The 14,258-nt window shown below is 31.7% G+C and overlaps 1 protein-coding gene across 3 annotated transcripts; it reads left to right on the forward strand.

Annotated features, from left to right (window-relative positions):
* The first annotated feature begins 3,399 nt into the window (after positions 1–3,399).
* Positions 3,400–12,396, forward strand: LOC134706700 (ribonuclease P protein subunit p25-like protein). Of its 3 annotated transcripts, none has more exons than XM_063565875.1 (7): positions 3,400–3,422; positions 6,300–6,449; positions 6,986–7,078; positions 7,557–7,591; positions 9,077–9,118; positions 10,061–10,135; positions 11,779–12,396. In XM_063565875.1, exons 2-7 carry the CDS (start codon positions 6,309–6,311, stop codon positions 12,005–12,007), a joined length of 615 nt encoding a protein of 204 aa, XP_063421945.1. In that variant the 5' UTR covers positions 3,400–3,422; positions 6,300–6,308; the 3' UTR covers positions 12,008–12,396. The 3 variants fall into 3 exon arrangements, with proteins under 3 accessions (XP_063421945.1, XP_063421944.1, XP_063421942.1); XM_063565874.1 differs by having other exon boundaries at positions 3,405–3,538; XM_063565872.1 differs by lacking the exon at positions 3,400–3,422 and adding an exon at positions 4,610–4,698.
* Positions 12,397–14,258: the final 1,862 nt, after the last annotated feature.

The raw sequence follows: 14,258 nt of genomic DNA on the forward strand, positions 1-14,258 counted from the left end.
CGTGGGCACAGTCAAACCACAAAATTAAATATGCAATGAATGATAATTTTTCTATAGGTTTGTATGCAGACTTCAGCAAAACTACGAAATTAAATATCCACGAATATGCAAGTTTTTCTTAATCCACGAAAATTGGTACCCACGAAAATAAATGAATCCACAGTAGTACACATGTTCCCTGTGATATGATCTTTCTAATTTAAATGCCAAAGTAGATTTTTATCCCAATTTTACCGTCCATTGGAATTAGAAAATGACAGTGACAGTAGGGTATCCATGTACTATGGACACATTCTTTTTTAAATATAAATTTCTGAATGAATTTTGAAGGGATAACCTTTTTTAGCTCACCTGGGGCCAAGTGAGCTTTTTCTCATCACTTGGCGTCTGTCGTCTTTAAATTTTACAAAAATCTTCTCCTCTGAAACTACTTTGCCAAATTTAACCAAACTTGGCCACAATCATCACTAGGGTATCTAGTTTTAAAATTGTGTCCGTTGACCCGACCAACCAACCAAGATGGCTGCCATGGCTAAAAATAGAACATAAAGGTAAAATATAGATTTTGGCGTATATCTCTGAAACCAAAGCATTTAGAGCAAATCTTACGTGGGGTTAAATTGTTTATCAGGTCATGATCTATCTGCTTGGAAATTTTCAGATAAATTAAAAAGAACCCTTTGTTGGGCTGCTGCCCATAAATTGATAATTTTAAGGAAATTTTGTTGTTTTCATACAACCCCAAAAACATTTTGGGATCGTATAATGGTATGATGTCGTCGTCTGCGTCATCAATGTCCGAAGACACATTAGTTTCCGGATAATAATTTAGTTTAAACAGGGGCCTAGTTTCAGGATAATAACTTGTGTAGAAGTATTTGAATTGCTCTGAAATCATACCACAATGTTTAAGACTACAAGTAAAAGGTTTGGATTGACTTTAGGGGTTATGGGGCCAAAGTTTAGAAATTAGGGGTCAAAAAGAAGCATGTTTCTAGTTTTCAAACAATCATGTGTTTAAGTGTATAGATCTCTTTGAAATTGTATACAAGGTTCAATATACTGCAATGGAAAGCACAGTATTGTGCAATAGATTTGTTAGATCTTTGTCAACATTAATTTTGTAACAAAAACCTATATTATGTCAAAAATTGGATCACAATACAAATTTAGACAGAATCAAGCTTGAATATTGTGACCAAATTTGCACCAACTGTTCAGGGTTCAACCCTGGAGTTGTATAATGCTGTGCCCTGCGGAGCACCTGGTTGATTATTATCTTACATATTGACGTACGCAATTGGGTTTTTTTTCAAGAAAAGTACACAACTTATACAAGGTGCCGGAAATCAAATATCTATTCTAAAAATATCAATTAATTTAAACTTCAAAATTGGAGTTATCTTCCTCTGTCCATAATTGTAATTGAATCAACTACAACCAATGCATACAATGCAATGTTAAATGTTACTTCCTTCTGATAAATTAAAGCATTCTTTACCTTTCAGTTCTTACAAGTACTTTGATTTGGATTGTATGAACACACTGGGAAAGTGCATAAGGAAATTACAGATATATATATAGACTCTTTTTTTAATTTTTAGCTCACCTGGCCTAAAAGGCCATGTGAGCTTTTCTTATCACTTGGCGTCCGTCGTCGTCGTCGTCTGTCGTCGTTAACAATTTTTCAAACATCTTCTCCTCTGAAACTACTGAATGGATTTGAATGAAACTTAGCATGATTGTTCCTTAGAGTATCCTGCACAAAGTGTGCGCTTCGATTTTTGATCCGTCAAAAAACATGGCCGCCGTTACTTAAAATAGAACATAGGGGTCAAATACAGTTTTTGGCTTATATCTCAAAAACGGAAGCATTTAGAGCAAATCTGACATGGGGTAAAAATGTTCATTAGGTCAAGATCTATCAGCCCTGAAATTTTCAGATGAATCAAACAAACTATTGTTGGGTTGCTGCCACTTAATTGGTAATTTTAAGGAAATTTTGCAGTTTTTGGTCATTATCTTGAATATTATTATAGATAAAGATAAACTGTAAACAGCAAAAATGATCAGCAAAGTAAGATCTACAAATAAGTTAATATGACCAAAATTGTCAATTGACCCCTTAAGGGGTTATTGTCCTTTAATGGCAATTTTTCACAATTTGTTCATCATATTTGCTAACTTTAAAAAATCTTCTCCTCTGAAACTACTGAATGGATTTGGATGAAACTTAGCATGATTGTTCCTTAGAGTATCCTGCACAAAGTGTGCGCTTTGATTTTTGATCCGTCAAAAAACATGGCCGCAGTTACTTAAAATAGAACATAGGGTCAAATGCAGTTTTTGGCTTATATCTCAAAAACGAAAGCATTTAGAGCAAATCTGACATGGGTAAAAATGTTCATTAGGTCAAGATCTATCAGCCCTGAAATTTTCAGATGAATCAAACAAACCATTGTTGGGTTGCTGCCACTTAATTGGTAATTTTAAGGAAATTTTGCAGTTTTTGGTCATTATCTTGAATATTATTATAGATAAAGATAAACTGTAAACAGCAAAAATGATCAGCAAATTAAGATCTACAAATAAGTCAATTTGACCAAAATTGTCAATTGACCTCTTAAGGAGTTATTGCCCTTTAAAAACTTTTTTCACAATTTGTTCATCATGTTGACTTACTTTAAAAAATCTTCTCCTTTGAAACTGCTGTATCAATTTCAGCCAAACTTAGGCTAAATGAGTTTCAGAGTATCTAGTATAAATTTTATATTTCATTTCCTTGTATGTCAAGAAACATAGCTCCTATGGCTAAAATAGAACATAGGAGAAATTGATTTTTTTTTTACTTTTGAAGAGAATAGGACGATTTAAAGAACATTTAAATAAATTGAAAAGCCAAAATAATCATTGATGAGAGATTAAACCAAAATAATTCAGGTGAGCGATTCAGGCTCTTGAGAGCCTCTTGTTTTATACATGTTACTAACTCCTATATATACTTTAATTATTGAGGATGCATTCCAAGGTGTTTCATTTTGGGATTTGTTCCAACTGTGTTTTTTTTGCACTAATATGAAACACAAATTTATTTTTGCATCCCTTTCATTACATTTTTTGTTATAATAGTGAGGGGCAAAAACTTATCCACACAAAGAAAAAACTCCCCTCCAGAAAAAAGAAGAAATTGATTCCTTATATTTATATAATTTAAAAGAGTGACCATAACTTGATAACTGGATAATTTAAAAGTCTTATTAAGTTAAGGTTTAAAAATGAGTAACTATCAAGTTGGGTACAGTTGTATTATGGTACTTTCGCGTTGATGCTATAATGGTAGTTTTCTGGTTATAAGATTTACTCAGGCTATAATTTTTTTGTGGAACGGATTGGAATCCGAATATCATCTAATTCTTTCAAAAGTTTGCCAAATAGTGAAATACACCCTATTTATTAAAGATATATTTTGACACCGAAAATATAATTTGGCATGAAGAAAGATTGAAAAATGAAATATAAGATTATGGAGAGTTAAAAGGTGAACAACAAAAAGAAAAAAATGAACAAGCAGTTATAACTCACCTACCCCAAAAATGACATAGTAATATAGATTCTTACATTGATACCAGTGGATTATCGGATTTATCCAATCGAGATAGTTAAGGTTCATGTGGACCCTATGGCTAAAATGGCCGTATTTTCACCTCAAAATTTACTCTGAGTACAGACAAACCTGCGCATCTGTAAAAAAAATTCAGACATAGCATGCCCTAGATAAATGAATTTAAAATATGTTTTATGTTTTAGAAAAATAAAAACTTACCCAGATTTTGCCGTGCACTTTTTTTCATTCCTCCAGAAGGTGACAAAATAAACAAAGTTGGGAAACAGGTTTGAGAACTTCCCCTCAGGTTAAAATTAAAGTGAGCAGTTTTAAATGACATGGACATTAGCTGGACAATAGATACCTGACAATAATTGGTTATTTAAACTGTGTACTTGAGTGGACCATATCAAGGTAAACTCAACTGTTTGTTAATTTTATCATCTTCTGCAGAGACGAAAAAAAGTGTACGGCAAAATCCAGTTAAAGTTATGAATTTTCTAAATCATACAATGCATTTGAATTCTATTTATCTAGGGCATGCTATGCCTTAAAACTTTTCCAGTTGCACAGGTTTGTCTGTACTCAGAGTAAATTTTGAGGTGAAAATACGGCCATTTTAGCCATAGGGTCCACATGAACCTTAAATTATCAATTTTAAAGTTCGAGCCGCCTCTGCGAGTACTTTAAAATTTATAATTTAACTATCGAGATTGGATAAATCTGATAATCCACGAGTAACTATGTAAGAATCTGTTTCTCTAATGATTAAAAAGACATTTTCTTTTTTTGTTTACTGAAAATCCCCTTCGAGTGCCTTTCACATTGCACGAAGTTGTCAATTTCATTAACACCTGTTATCATATTTTGGTTCATCCAGTCAGCCAAAAAGGTCATGACCCTTAAATTCATCCAATGATCTTCTGAGATCACCAGCAACCACACGTTGATTAAATTTTTTTATACAATGGGTTCGAAAAGGGATAAATTTCCATAGAAATAGAGAAACTAAAATAAACAACTTGAACGGATTTATGTACTCTGCAATGGTTGTTTTACCAGACAAGCTGGGGCCTTGGGAGTCGGAGATTACTGTAATTTCCTACGACTGTTTTGCCAGACAAGATGGGGCCATGGGAATTACCGATTATAATAGCTAAAACTATACATCTATCGCTATTCCCGGCTGACCCTAGAATCATATTTATACATGTCATACAACAAACCATATTACTCTTCTATTGTGGCGTCAGATATTTTGTATTACAACTTCAAAATCTTTCCGGAACCTGTATGTTGTCTAGTAATCTTGGACTCAAAGTTTCATACAAACGAGATTGGAATTTTTTTTTTTATTGATTTTTCTGCTGTGATGGGGAAGTCCCAATATAAACTAACTTTTTGTTAGTAAAATACATGTAGGTCATTTCAGGTAATCATGTCTTTCATGGGAAAAGATTGTCACATTTCATCAATGTCATTATGTAGGGTAGTAAAGAAATAATTAATGTTCCGTAAGTTCATAATCGTGATTGTCATATGACTGAGGGAGGGATTTAACATGTTTGTGGGAGCAGCAAATCATCTTTACCTGTGAGGACCATAGTCATAGATATATTTATACTTTATCACTTGTATGCAAATTTTTCTATAAAAGCATAGTCTGACTCACTATTCTTAGAAGATTCTAACTTGTTTATATACATGTAAACGTCATAGCTCTGACTGTAATACTTGACCTTATGTGTCTGTCTTGCAATTTTCATCTGACCATTTCCTGCTTCATTGGTCAGTATTAAGTTTTTGTTTCTTGTCTGTTTATTTGACTGATGCTATAAGTAATAGGTCAACTACATTTGGTGTATGGGATAATTGCATGGTGTACATGTTGTCTGGATTGGTTTAACATTGACAGTGATCTCATTTTTATGGTCCATTAGGCAGTTATCAATATTCATAATTAGGTCTGTTTCTCAGATACTATAAGCCAATTGGTAACTTTAATTGGTGTAGTTAGTTGATTGTAGTGTGCTCATGTCTGTCGAGCAGGGTTCATCTGACCCTCATTTCCATAGATCATTGATAATGTATAGTTAATTTGAAACTTGTAGTACTGTACATTGTAAAACCTTTCAAAATGAATTCAATCATGGTAAAGTAAAGAAGGCGGGACATTTCAGTGTGTGCACTCTTTTTGTAAAAATGGCGGTACTTTCATGCAGTTTTTCTGTGAAAATGTTAACACAGTTAGTCAATTGATAGGCAATTGTTTCAAATTTCAAGAATGTTGATTTGATGGGTATTGGGATGCCTTTCTAATCTACATTCAGTTATTTAGGTTATCTGCATATTGGCATGCATTTTCATCCAAAACAAATACAGTTAAAATAAACCCCAAATAAAATTGAGAATGAAAATGGGGAATGTGTCATAGAGACAACAACCCAACCATGAGGAGGAAACTACCAAAGGTCACCATGGGTCTATAACACAGATCTGTAAGAAAAATCGGTATTAGGAGGCCGGCTTTAACTGGATCCTAAACAAAAAGTGTAGTAGTTGAATAAAAATAGACGTCATAATAAAACTCCAGAACATACATGTATAAATGAACTGAAAATAAAACAAGACCCACAAAGGCAATTTTAAAGATTGTTTATGAAAAACCTTTGCACTTTATTTATATATGTTTCAGGGATGTAAAATGGAACAGTATGATAAAGGAGAAGTCAGGGTGGTGGAAGCACCTCCTATCTTTGTTCTGAATGAAACTGGTATTGAAATGAAAGTTAATGCAGGAAGTAAAATACGTAATCTCATGGGATTCGCTATGAAAAAAATGAAGGTTTGCGTTAATCTATTTACATTTATATCAAAATTATATCAAAATACAGGTGATTTAAGGTACTCTATGATCAGTTAGTTAACTTAGTTTTAATGAACAAAATGGTGTAGATGTTTTTAAAAGTTTAACAAAAAAATAGATGCACACATTATAAAAACCAATAAGGTTTATATTAAAATAAAATGTTTTACCTACCGACCCTACCTAAACTTTTTCAGGGTGAAATAGGAAACACAATATTTATTTATTTTGGCCTAACCAAGCCTTCATTAGATGATTCATTTTGTCTAGTATATTATATGACAAAGAAATCCTGTTGAAATTTTGGGTCTTGCATTCAAAACAAAAAGAATAATTGTGTCACTGGTTGTGTTATCAAGAATTGCAAATTTAAAATCCTTCAAGCAGCCAGTCAAATAGTTTACATGTACAATGGACCCTACAAATTGTGCTGTTTTTGGTACTACTAGTCTAAAATATATATATATGTATTGGTATTGATTTATTCAAGGAAGTTTGGTTTTGCTCTTTTGAAGGAACCAACAATAAAACAGATGACTTGGAATGGATCTGGGAATGCTATGAACAAAGCTATATCTTGTGCAGAAATTATGAAAAGAAAAACAAAGGTCAGAGACTCAGAATAAATTGTGTTTAAGATTAAGCATGAATGTAAAGATGTGCAAGTTTCAATGTCAGAGACAGTATCCATAAAAATAAGTTTGTTCATCAGTCCCGCTTTAGGTAAAAGTTTTTGGTCGAGGTAGTTTTTGATGAAGTTGAAGTCCAATCAACTTGAAACTTAGTACACATGTTCCCTATGATATGATCTTTCTAATTTTAATGCTAAATTAGAGATTTTCCCCCATTTTCACTGTCCATTGAACATAGAAAATGATAGTGCGGATGAGGCATCCATGTACTGGGGACACATTCTTGTTTTATTATTTAAAAAATACAGTATTTTTATTGAAATGAACTGTTTTACAATATCAGATATTATCTTATACATGTAATTGTTATCTTTTCTAATTGATCAATCAATGCAACATTTTGAAGAATACATTATGATATCCTTGTTGACTGTCGTTTATTTCTTTTATTTAGGGGCTACATCAGATTTCAAAGGTTTACTACAGAAGGTTTGTATACACATATAAACTGTATATATGTACTTTATTCACATTGTATTTATTTTCATGAATTTCACAGTAGGTATATTTTTTTAAAATACAAATGCAAATGTTTTAGATATATCACCTGGATTTAAATAACCTGGCATAACTTAAAACAAACTGAAAACAATGCCATTGATTACTATGAAAAAGTAATTCCGGATAAATGGTCAAACTTAAAAATAATAACCAAAGCTAACCAAATATGTTACTTTTATTGCCTCGCCTTGATTGGGTCAAAAAGCAAGACATAGGTATGCTGTTTTCGGCATCGATGTTGACAACAGGCTCAACAATGTATTAGTTTGTGATTAGGTCTAGTTTGTGGTGAACCACAAGTGGTAGGTCAATCATATTTGGTATGCAGTTGTATAAGCATTGGCATATATATATATATATCTCATTTCCATGGAGATTATTTGACTCTACCCCCTTATTCATGGTCTATTGACTTTGAAATTTTTAGGTCAGTTCAAGAGGAACCATTAGTAGTAGGCCAATGTTAATTGATATTCAGATGTATAAGCATTGGCATATCTCATTTCTATGAAGATTATTTGGCCCTGCCCCCTCAGTCATGGTCTATTGACTTCAAAACTTTTGCTTATTTAAAACATGTATTAGTTTGTGATTAGGTCAGTTTATAGGGAACCACAAGTGGAAGGTCAATGATATTTGGTATGCAGTTGTAATGTATAAGCATTGGCATATCTTATTTCCATGGCGATAATTTGACTCTGCCCCCTTAATCATGGTCTTTTGACTTTGAAATTTTTATGTCAGTTCAAAAGGAACCATAAGTAGTAGGCCAATGTTAATTGGTATTCAGTTGTACATTGTATAAGCATCTCATATCTCCTTTCCATGGAGAATATTTGGCCTCGCCCCTCAGTCACGGTCGAATGACTTTGAAACTTATCTTAGATGACATGTATTACATAGCCCTAGCCACTCTTCATGGTTCATAGACTTTGAAACTTTTACATAGTTTACAAGTTAATGTTTGTATTTAGGTTTGGGAACGACGTATAATAAGTCAATGGTGTTTGGTATGCAGTTGTATTAGTATTGGCACATCTCATTTACATGGAGATTGTTTAGCCAAGTAACTCAGTCATGGTAAATTGTCTTTGAATATTTGCATAACTTGTGTAAGATGTTAAAGTATTGCTATTTTCATTTCAGCATTTGCATAATCAAAATTACAAAAAGGCGAGACATATCTCTGTGATAACAGTTTATTATAAAATATCTTCATCACAGATGACTTCAATGAATGAATATTATAATGTTTAGTATTTTATATGGAAAGAAAATTTCACAAGAATTTTTTAGAAATTGATTAAGAAACTTCCATCTGTTTTTGTATACATGTATTGATAAAGATGTTTTTGTACTTTTAATGCAATTTATACATATCTGTTTTTTGTTAAACCACCTTGATATTTTCAGGATTGAAGAATACTGGGAACCTAAAATAGAAGGACTTGAAAGGTAGAAACATTAAATTATTTCCATGCAAAAATCTTGAAAACTAAGCACTTATAAAAAGGTTTTTGAGATTTCTCAATTTCATTACTTATTTTATACTTTTTTCTCCTAACCACTAGATAAATTTCAAAATGGATAACATAAACTTGGCACAGGCAATGTCATTCATTACTCTGACTGATGTTGAGCGAATCAGTTGGGTTTCTGTTGACTGGAGGCAATTAGTTATAGATTATGAATGGTGATCTCAAAAAGATCAATTTTCACACTTTTTTTTTATTTGGTATGGCAAAAGTGAGAAAAGCAATCAAGTTGAGATAACCAATTATAATCTGTTTATCACTATTTTGCCTATGATATTTACATTGACAACAGCATATGCTTAGTTTCTAGCAATAATTATTCACAAAACATGACTGTGCTGAGAAAGGAAATTATGAGTCAGTAAGTTCAAAGGGAAATTTTGTAAAATAGCAATAAAAACAGCTATCACATATCTAGTGAATTAAAAGAGATATCTCCAAGTGAATTATCAGCACTCTCTAGGAAATTATAATTTGTATACTGCATCTGGACATTTCCTCACTAATTCATTTCAGAATACACTAAGACTCAGAGTTAAATGATTCACTTGAAAGTTTAAGTATATAAATGATAATATACATGGAGTAAAATGTTTCCTTCTAAAAGTTGAAAAAATTGTCTTAGCTCACCATGCCCAGATATACAATGGATTAAGAGTTGTCTCCCTTCTACTGTTACAAATGCCATGAGCAACATTATACAGACATTGATCAGCTCTTCAACATTTATATTCAGTTTTGGATTTACAAACATTTTGCTCTCAATTGCGAGTATCACTTAGAAGACCACATTTTATGATATATGAATCTTGTTTTCATGCTTTATTATGTTTTGACCTCATACATTTTGTCTGTATTTTAGATTAAAAGTAAATAGAGATATACCAGCTATTAGCATACTGTTATCTAAAGAACCATTGGATTCCACCGAACTTGGGTTAGTATATTAATAGATTCTTACCAAATTCATTCAACTACATCTTTTTTATCTTCTTTGAAATATGACTATGAAATAAGTGTCTAGGCCATTCTTATTTTCCTAGTGTTTTTCTACTTCATTCTTGTCATACTTCTATGCAGATATTAGGCTGATAAGTGCTATTTCTAAAACTATTTTATATTTTCAGATCATATAAGAATTTTAATCAATTTGACTATTGTTTTAGTTTGTTACGGTTGCTGTACACAATTTGTTTTTAATAAAATTACAGTTAACTGTTTTCCTAGTGAAATATTGTCCTAATTCTTGATATGATTTTTGTCGAGCCTGCAACTCTTGTTGCAGAAAGCTCGACATAGGGATAGTGATCTGGCGGCGGCAGCGGAATTAGCTAACTTCTTAAAAGCTTTATATTTTAGAAGGTAGAAGACCTGGATGCTTCATACTTTGTATATAGATGCCTCATGTTACGAACTTTCCGTCAGTCACATGTCCAATGTCCTTGACCTCATTTTCATGGTTCAGTGACTACTTGAAAAAAAGTTAAGATTTTTTGTAATGTTAAATTCTCTCTTATTATAAGTAATGGGATAACTATATTTGGTATGTGCATACCTTGCAAGGTTCTCATGCCCGTCAGACAGTTTTCACTTGACCTCGACCTCATTTCATGGATCAGTGAACAAGTTTAAGTTTTGGTGGTCAAGTCCATATCTCAGATACTATAAGCAACAGGTCTAGTATATTCGATGTATGGAAGGACTGTAAGGTGTACATTTTCATGGTTCAGTGATTATAGTTAAGTTTTTGTGTTTTGGTCTGTTTTTCTTATACTTTATGCATTAGTCAACTATATTTGGTGTATGGAAATATTTTATGATCTATATGTTTGTTACGCAGGTTTTATTTGACCTTGACCTCATTTTCACGGTCCATTGCTAGGTGTTAAGTGTTTGTGTTTTGGTCTGTTTTTCTTAATTTATAAGCAATAAGTCAACTATATTTGTTGTATTGAAAATTGTTAGCTGTACATGTTTGTCTAGCATGGGTCAACTGACCTTGACCTCATTTTCATGGTTCATTGATCAATGTTTCGTTTTCTTTTCTTAATGTTGAGTTTATGTGACAGTTGTAATAAAGCTCTATATTTAGATCTATCAACATAATATCAATGATTAGTAAAGAAGGCGAGACATTTCAGTGTGTGCACTCTTGTTATAAGTTGCAAATATATCATCTTTTTATACAGACTATTTATTAATTTCTGTTATGAAACAAGTAGTTGTATTTATTTTTGTTCTTTGTATTTGGTAGATAGCTGTCTCAATGATAAAAATAACATGTCTCCTTATTTTCATAAAATAGTCTGTTTACAAATTTTATAAAAGTAAATTATGATATATGATACAAAAAAAAAAGGAATTGTTTGATTATGCATTCTTTAACATTAGTGCCATGTTTATTTGTATTTTATATAGCTGTAACAATCACGTAGGAATAAAATGATTACTCTATAAAAGTATGTGTTGCAGGCAATATAACAAAACTCAAACGAAAAAACACTGTTTACTTCGTTTGATAATGGGTTTATTAATAATGAAGTCATATACATAATTATTATTTTGACCTTGTTTTCACAGGTATCAAGCACCTGGTTCCTACAATGCATTTTGGAAATCTGACGAACAGAATACTGACAAACCAGCTAAAAAATATTCATATGGGAGAAGTGGTCCAGGGGGAGATAACTTCAAGAAAAGAGAAAAGAAAAGGAAGAATGACTTTCAAAAATCTCAGGGAGAAAAACAAGACAATCCAAAGATGAAAAAGGACAGTCAAAATTTAAAAGTAAACCAACAGTCAAGTTGATAATAGAATACATTTTAGGTTTACATATTTGTCCAGAAGATATTTATAAGTTTCAATTTGCCATGTGGAACTTACTAACTCAAAATCTGAGACACATCACTTACATAGAAAAACATCACTGATGTTTGAGATTTAATAACAATGAATAATGGTTCTTAATTTTCCAGTGAATGTACAGCCTATCAGAGTTGTACAAGTTGTTATCTTCAATTCATATTAATACCATAGACTGGTGTTTCTAAAGGTGCTTTAATATAGTAATACATTTTGTTATGGAGACAGCAATTATTTAATGACATTAGAAAAATGTTACTGGTTATAAATTTGAATATGAAGTAGAATTGAATTGAAAAGTTTGTTATAAAATAAAATACGATCAGATAACATGACATTTTTTTTCATTTTTATAGCTTGAAATGAATTGTATGTCACATATTTTGAATGAGGATGATTTTATATTGTTTTACTTTATAAGTTATTTTAGGAATTGAAAAAAAGTTTTGAAAAGTGTAACCAGTAAGCCAATTATATCTTAAACAATTGTTCCAGTAAATAATTGGATTCAAGATGACTATAAATAATACAGCAATACCAAATTCTATAAATATATATCTTTTAACAAACTAAAATATACACACTGGCTCTATATATCTACAAATTTGATACAATCTAACAGCCTAAAATGGGATGGTCTGCCACTTCAAGACTGTGGGGTTGGTACAGTCTGTCCGCAAGATGTGACATTATGTCACTAACAGACATTGCGGGGGTGGAACAACCTGTCCTCAGAGTGGAATAGTCTGCTTTGCCAACTATTGAACAACCTGTCCTCAGTACTAAATGTCCTTTAAATAGTATTGCTCTTATGCAACAAATATCTGATCAAAGTTACTTTGTAGGTTTACTGGTCTTCTTCTCTGTAAGAACATTGACCAAACTTTGACAGTACAAAGACAGCCTCAAGTGACATTGCTCATCCACACATATACTCCATGCCGAATATATTATTTCCTTGATAGAGGTGTTCTGCAAATGTTTCCCTTACTGAACATGCACATCTCTCACAAATGTTCATATTAACCTTATACCAGGCTAATGACTGTCCAGCCAAACATACAAATCGACACAGCACTTGTTCCAGCTTGAAATATATCAACCAAGAATTTCACTATTACTGGATAGGTTGATCTCATGATGTTGAATATAGGTGATGTAATATTGTATAATAACAAATGAAAGACAAATTTAATGTAAAGCTGTAGAAATATTCATCTCGCCTGCTTAATATTCAAACAAAGTTGTTTGATTTGGGATATTTATTCTTCATATCAGTCTGTCTATGAAATGTGCAAGAATAAATTCAAACTGTCAAATGGATTTCATTTAAACTTCACAAAAAAGTTGCAAAAAAAATCAATTCTGATCACATGTCTTAAAGAAAGTATAATTCAACTTGTCTGTTTTATTTGTGTTGATAAGTTGCTCTATCATTCATGATTGACATGTGTCCCACTATATAATATTACCGTTTATTTTAGATAACCAAAAGTTGTTTTTTATCAAGAGGTTTTATCACTAGACAGATGCCAATTCAATATATCAATTTTTAATCGCCTTATGTTGCAAAATATTGTGAATAAATATAGTTGAAGTATAAGGATAAAATTGACAATATTCATGGATTGTCCATTGAAATGCATCAAACTTTCAACACTTGTCAAGTTATAGAAATAGTTACCAAGACAATCTGAAAAGACTATTAAAAAAATCCTTATGTGAAATATATTTATGTGAAATTTCTTTGATGAATTGGTGACTTAACCAGATATTGATAGTGATATACTTTATATTGCCAGTCAATATGTCATTATTTAGAGGAGTCAAATTGTAAAGTCCACAGTTATGTACAACAATGGTGACAGTTTTGTCTGTTTAATCCAATGTAAACACATTCTCTATAAAAGCCACATGAGACAAGCTTTAACAAACATAAAGAAAACTTTATCTGTACTTTGCCTTGTTCGATCTGTAGAAGACACAAGAGAACAATTTTCTTAAATATTTGAAATAGGAAATTATACATTTTTTAAAGGTTAAAGGAGAAACACTTTTGGACAATTTGAGGAGCTGTTAATTTCACAGTTTTTCTATGATTAAATTAGTTAAATGTATGCTTTTGTAAGGTGATCTTTGTATACAAGATTATATTTTGTAATTGTGTGGTTGAACTTTCATGCAAACAGTGTCTCAT

The sequence above is a fragment of the Mytilus trossulus genome, chromosome 2, assembly GCF_036588685.1.
Source record: "Mytilus trossulus isolate FHL-02 chromosome 2, PNRI_Mtr1.1.1.hap1, whole genome shotgun sequence".
Classification (NCBI taxonomy): domain Eukaryota; kingdom Metazoa; phylum Mollusca; class Bivalvia; order Mytilida; family Mytilidae; genus Mytilus; species Mytilus trossulus.

Coding starts and splice junctions, on each gene's coding strand:
- LOC134706700 (XM_063565872.1), top strand. CDS start 4,639: ATGTACTCTGCAATGGTTGTTTTACCAGACAAGCTGGGGCCTTGGGAG. Junction 4,699..6,299: donor CTTGGGAGTCGGAGATTACT/GTAATTTCCTAC, acceptor TATATGTTTCAG/GGATGTAAAATGGAACAGTA. Junction 6,450..6,985: donor TCGCTATGAAAAAAATGAAG/GTTTGCGTTAAT, acceptor GCTCTTTTGAAG/GAACCAACAATAAAACAGAT.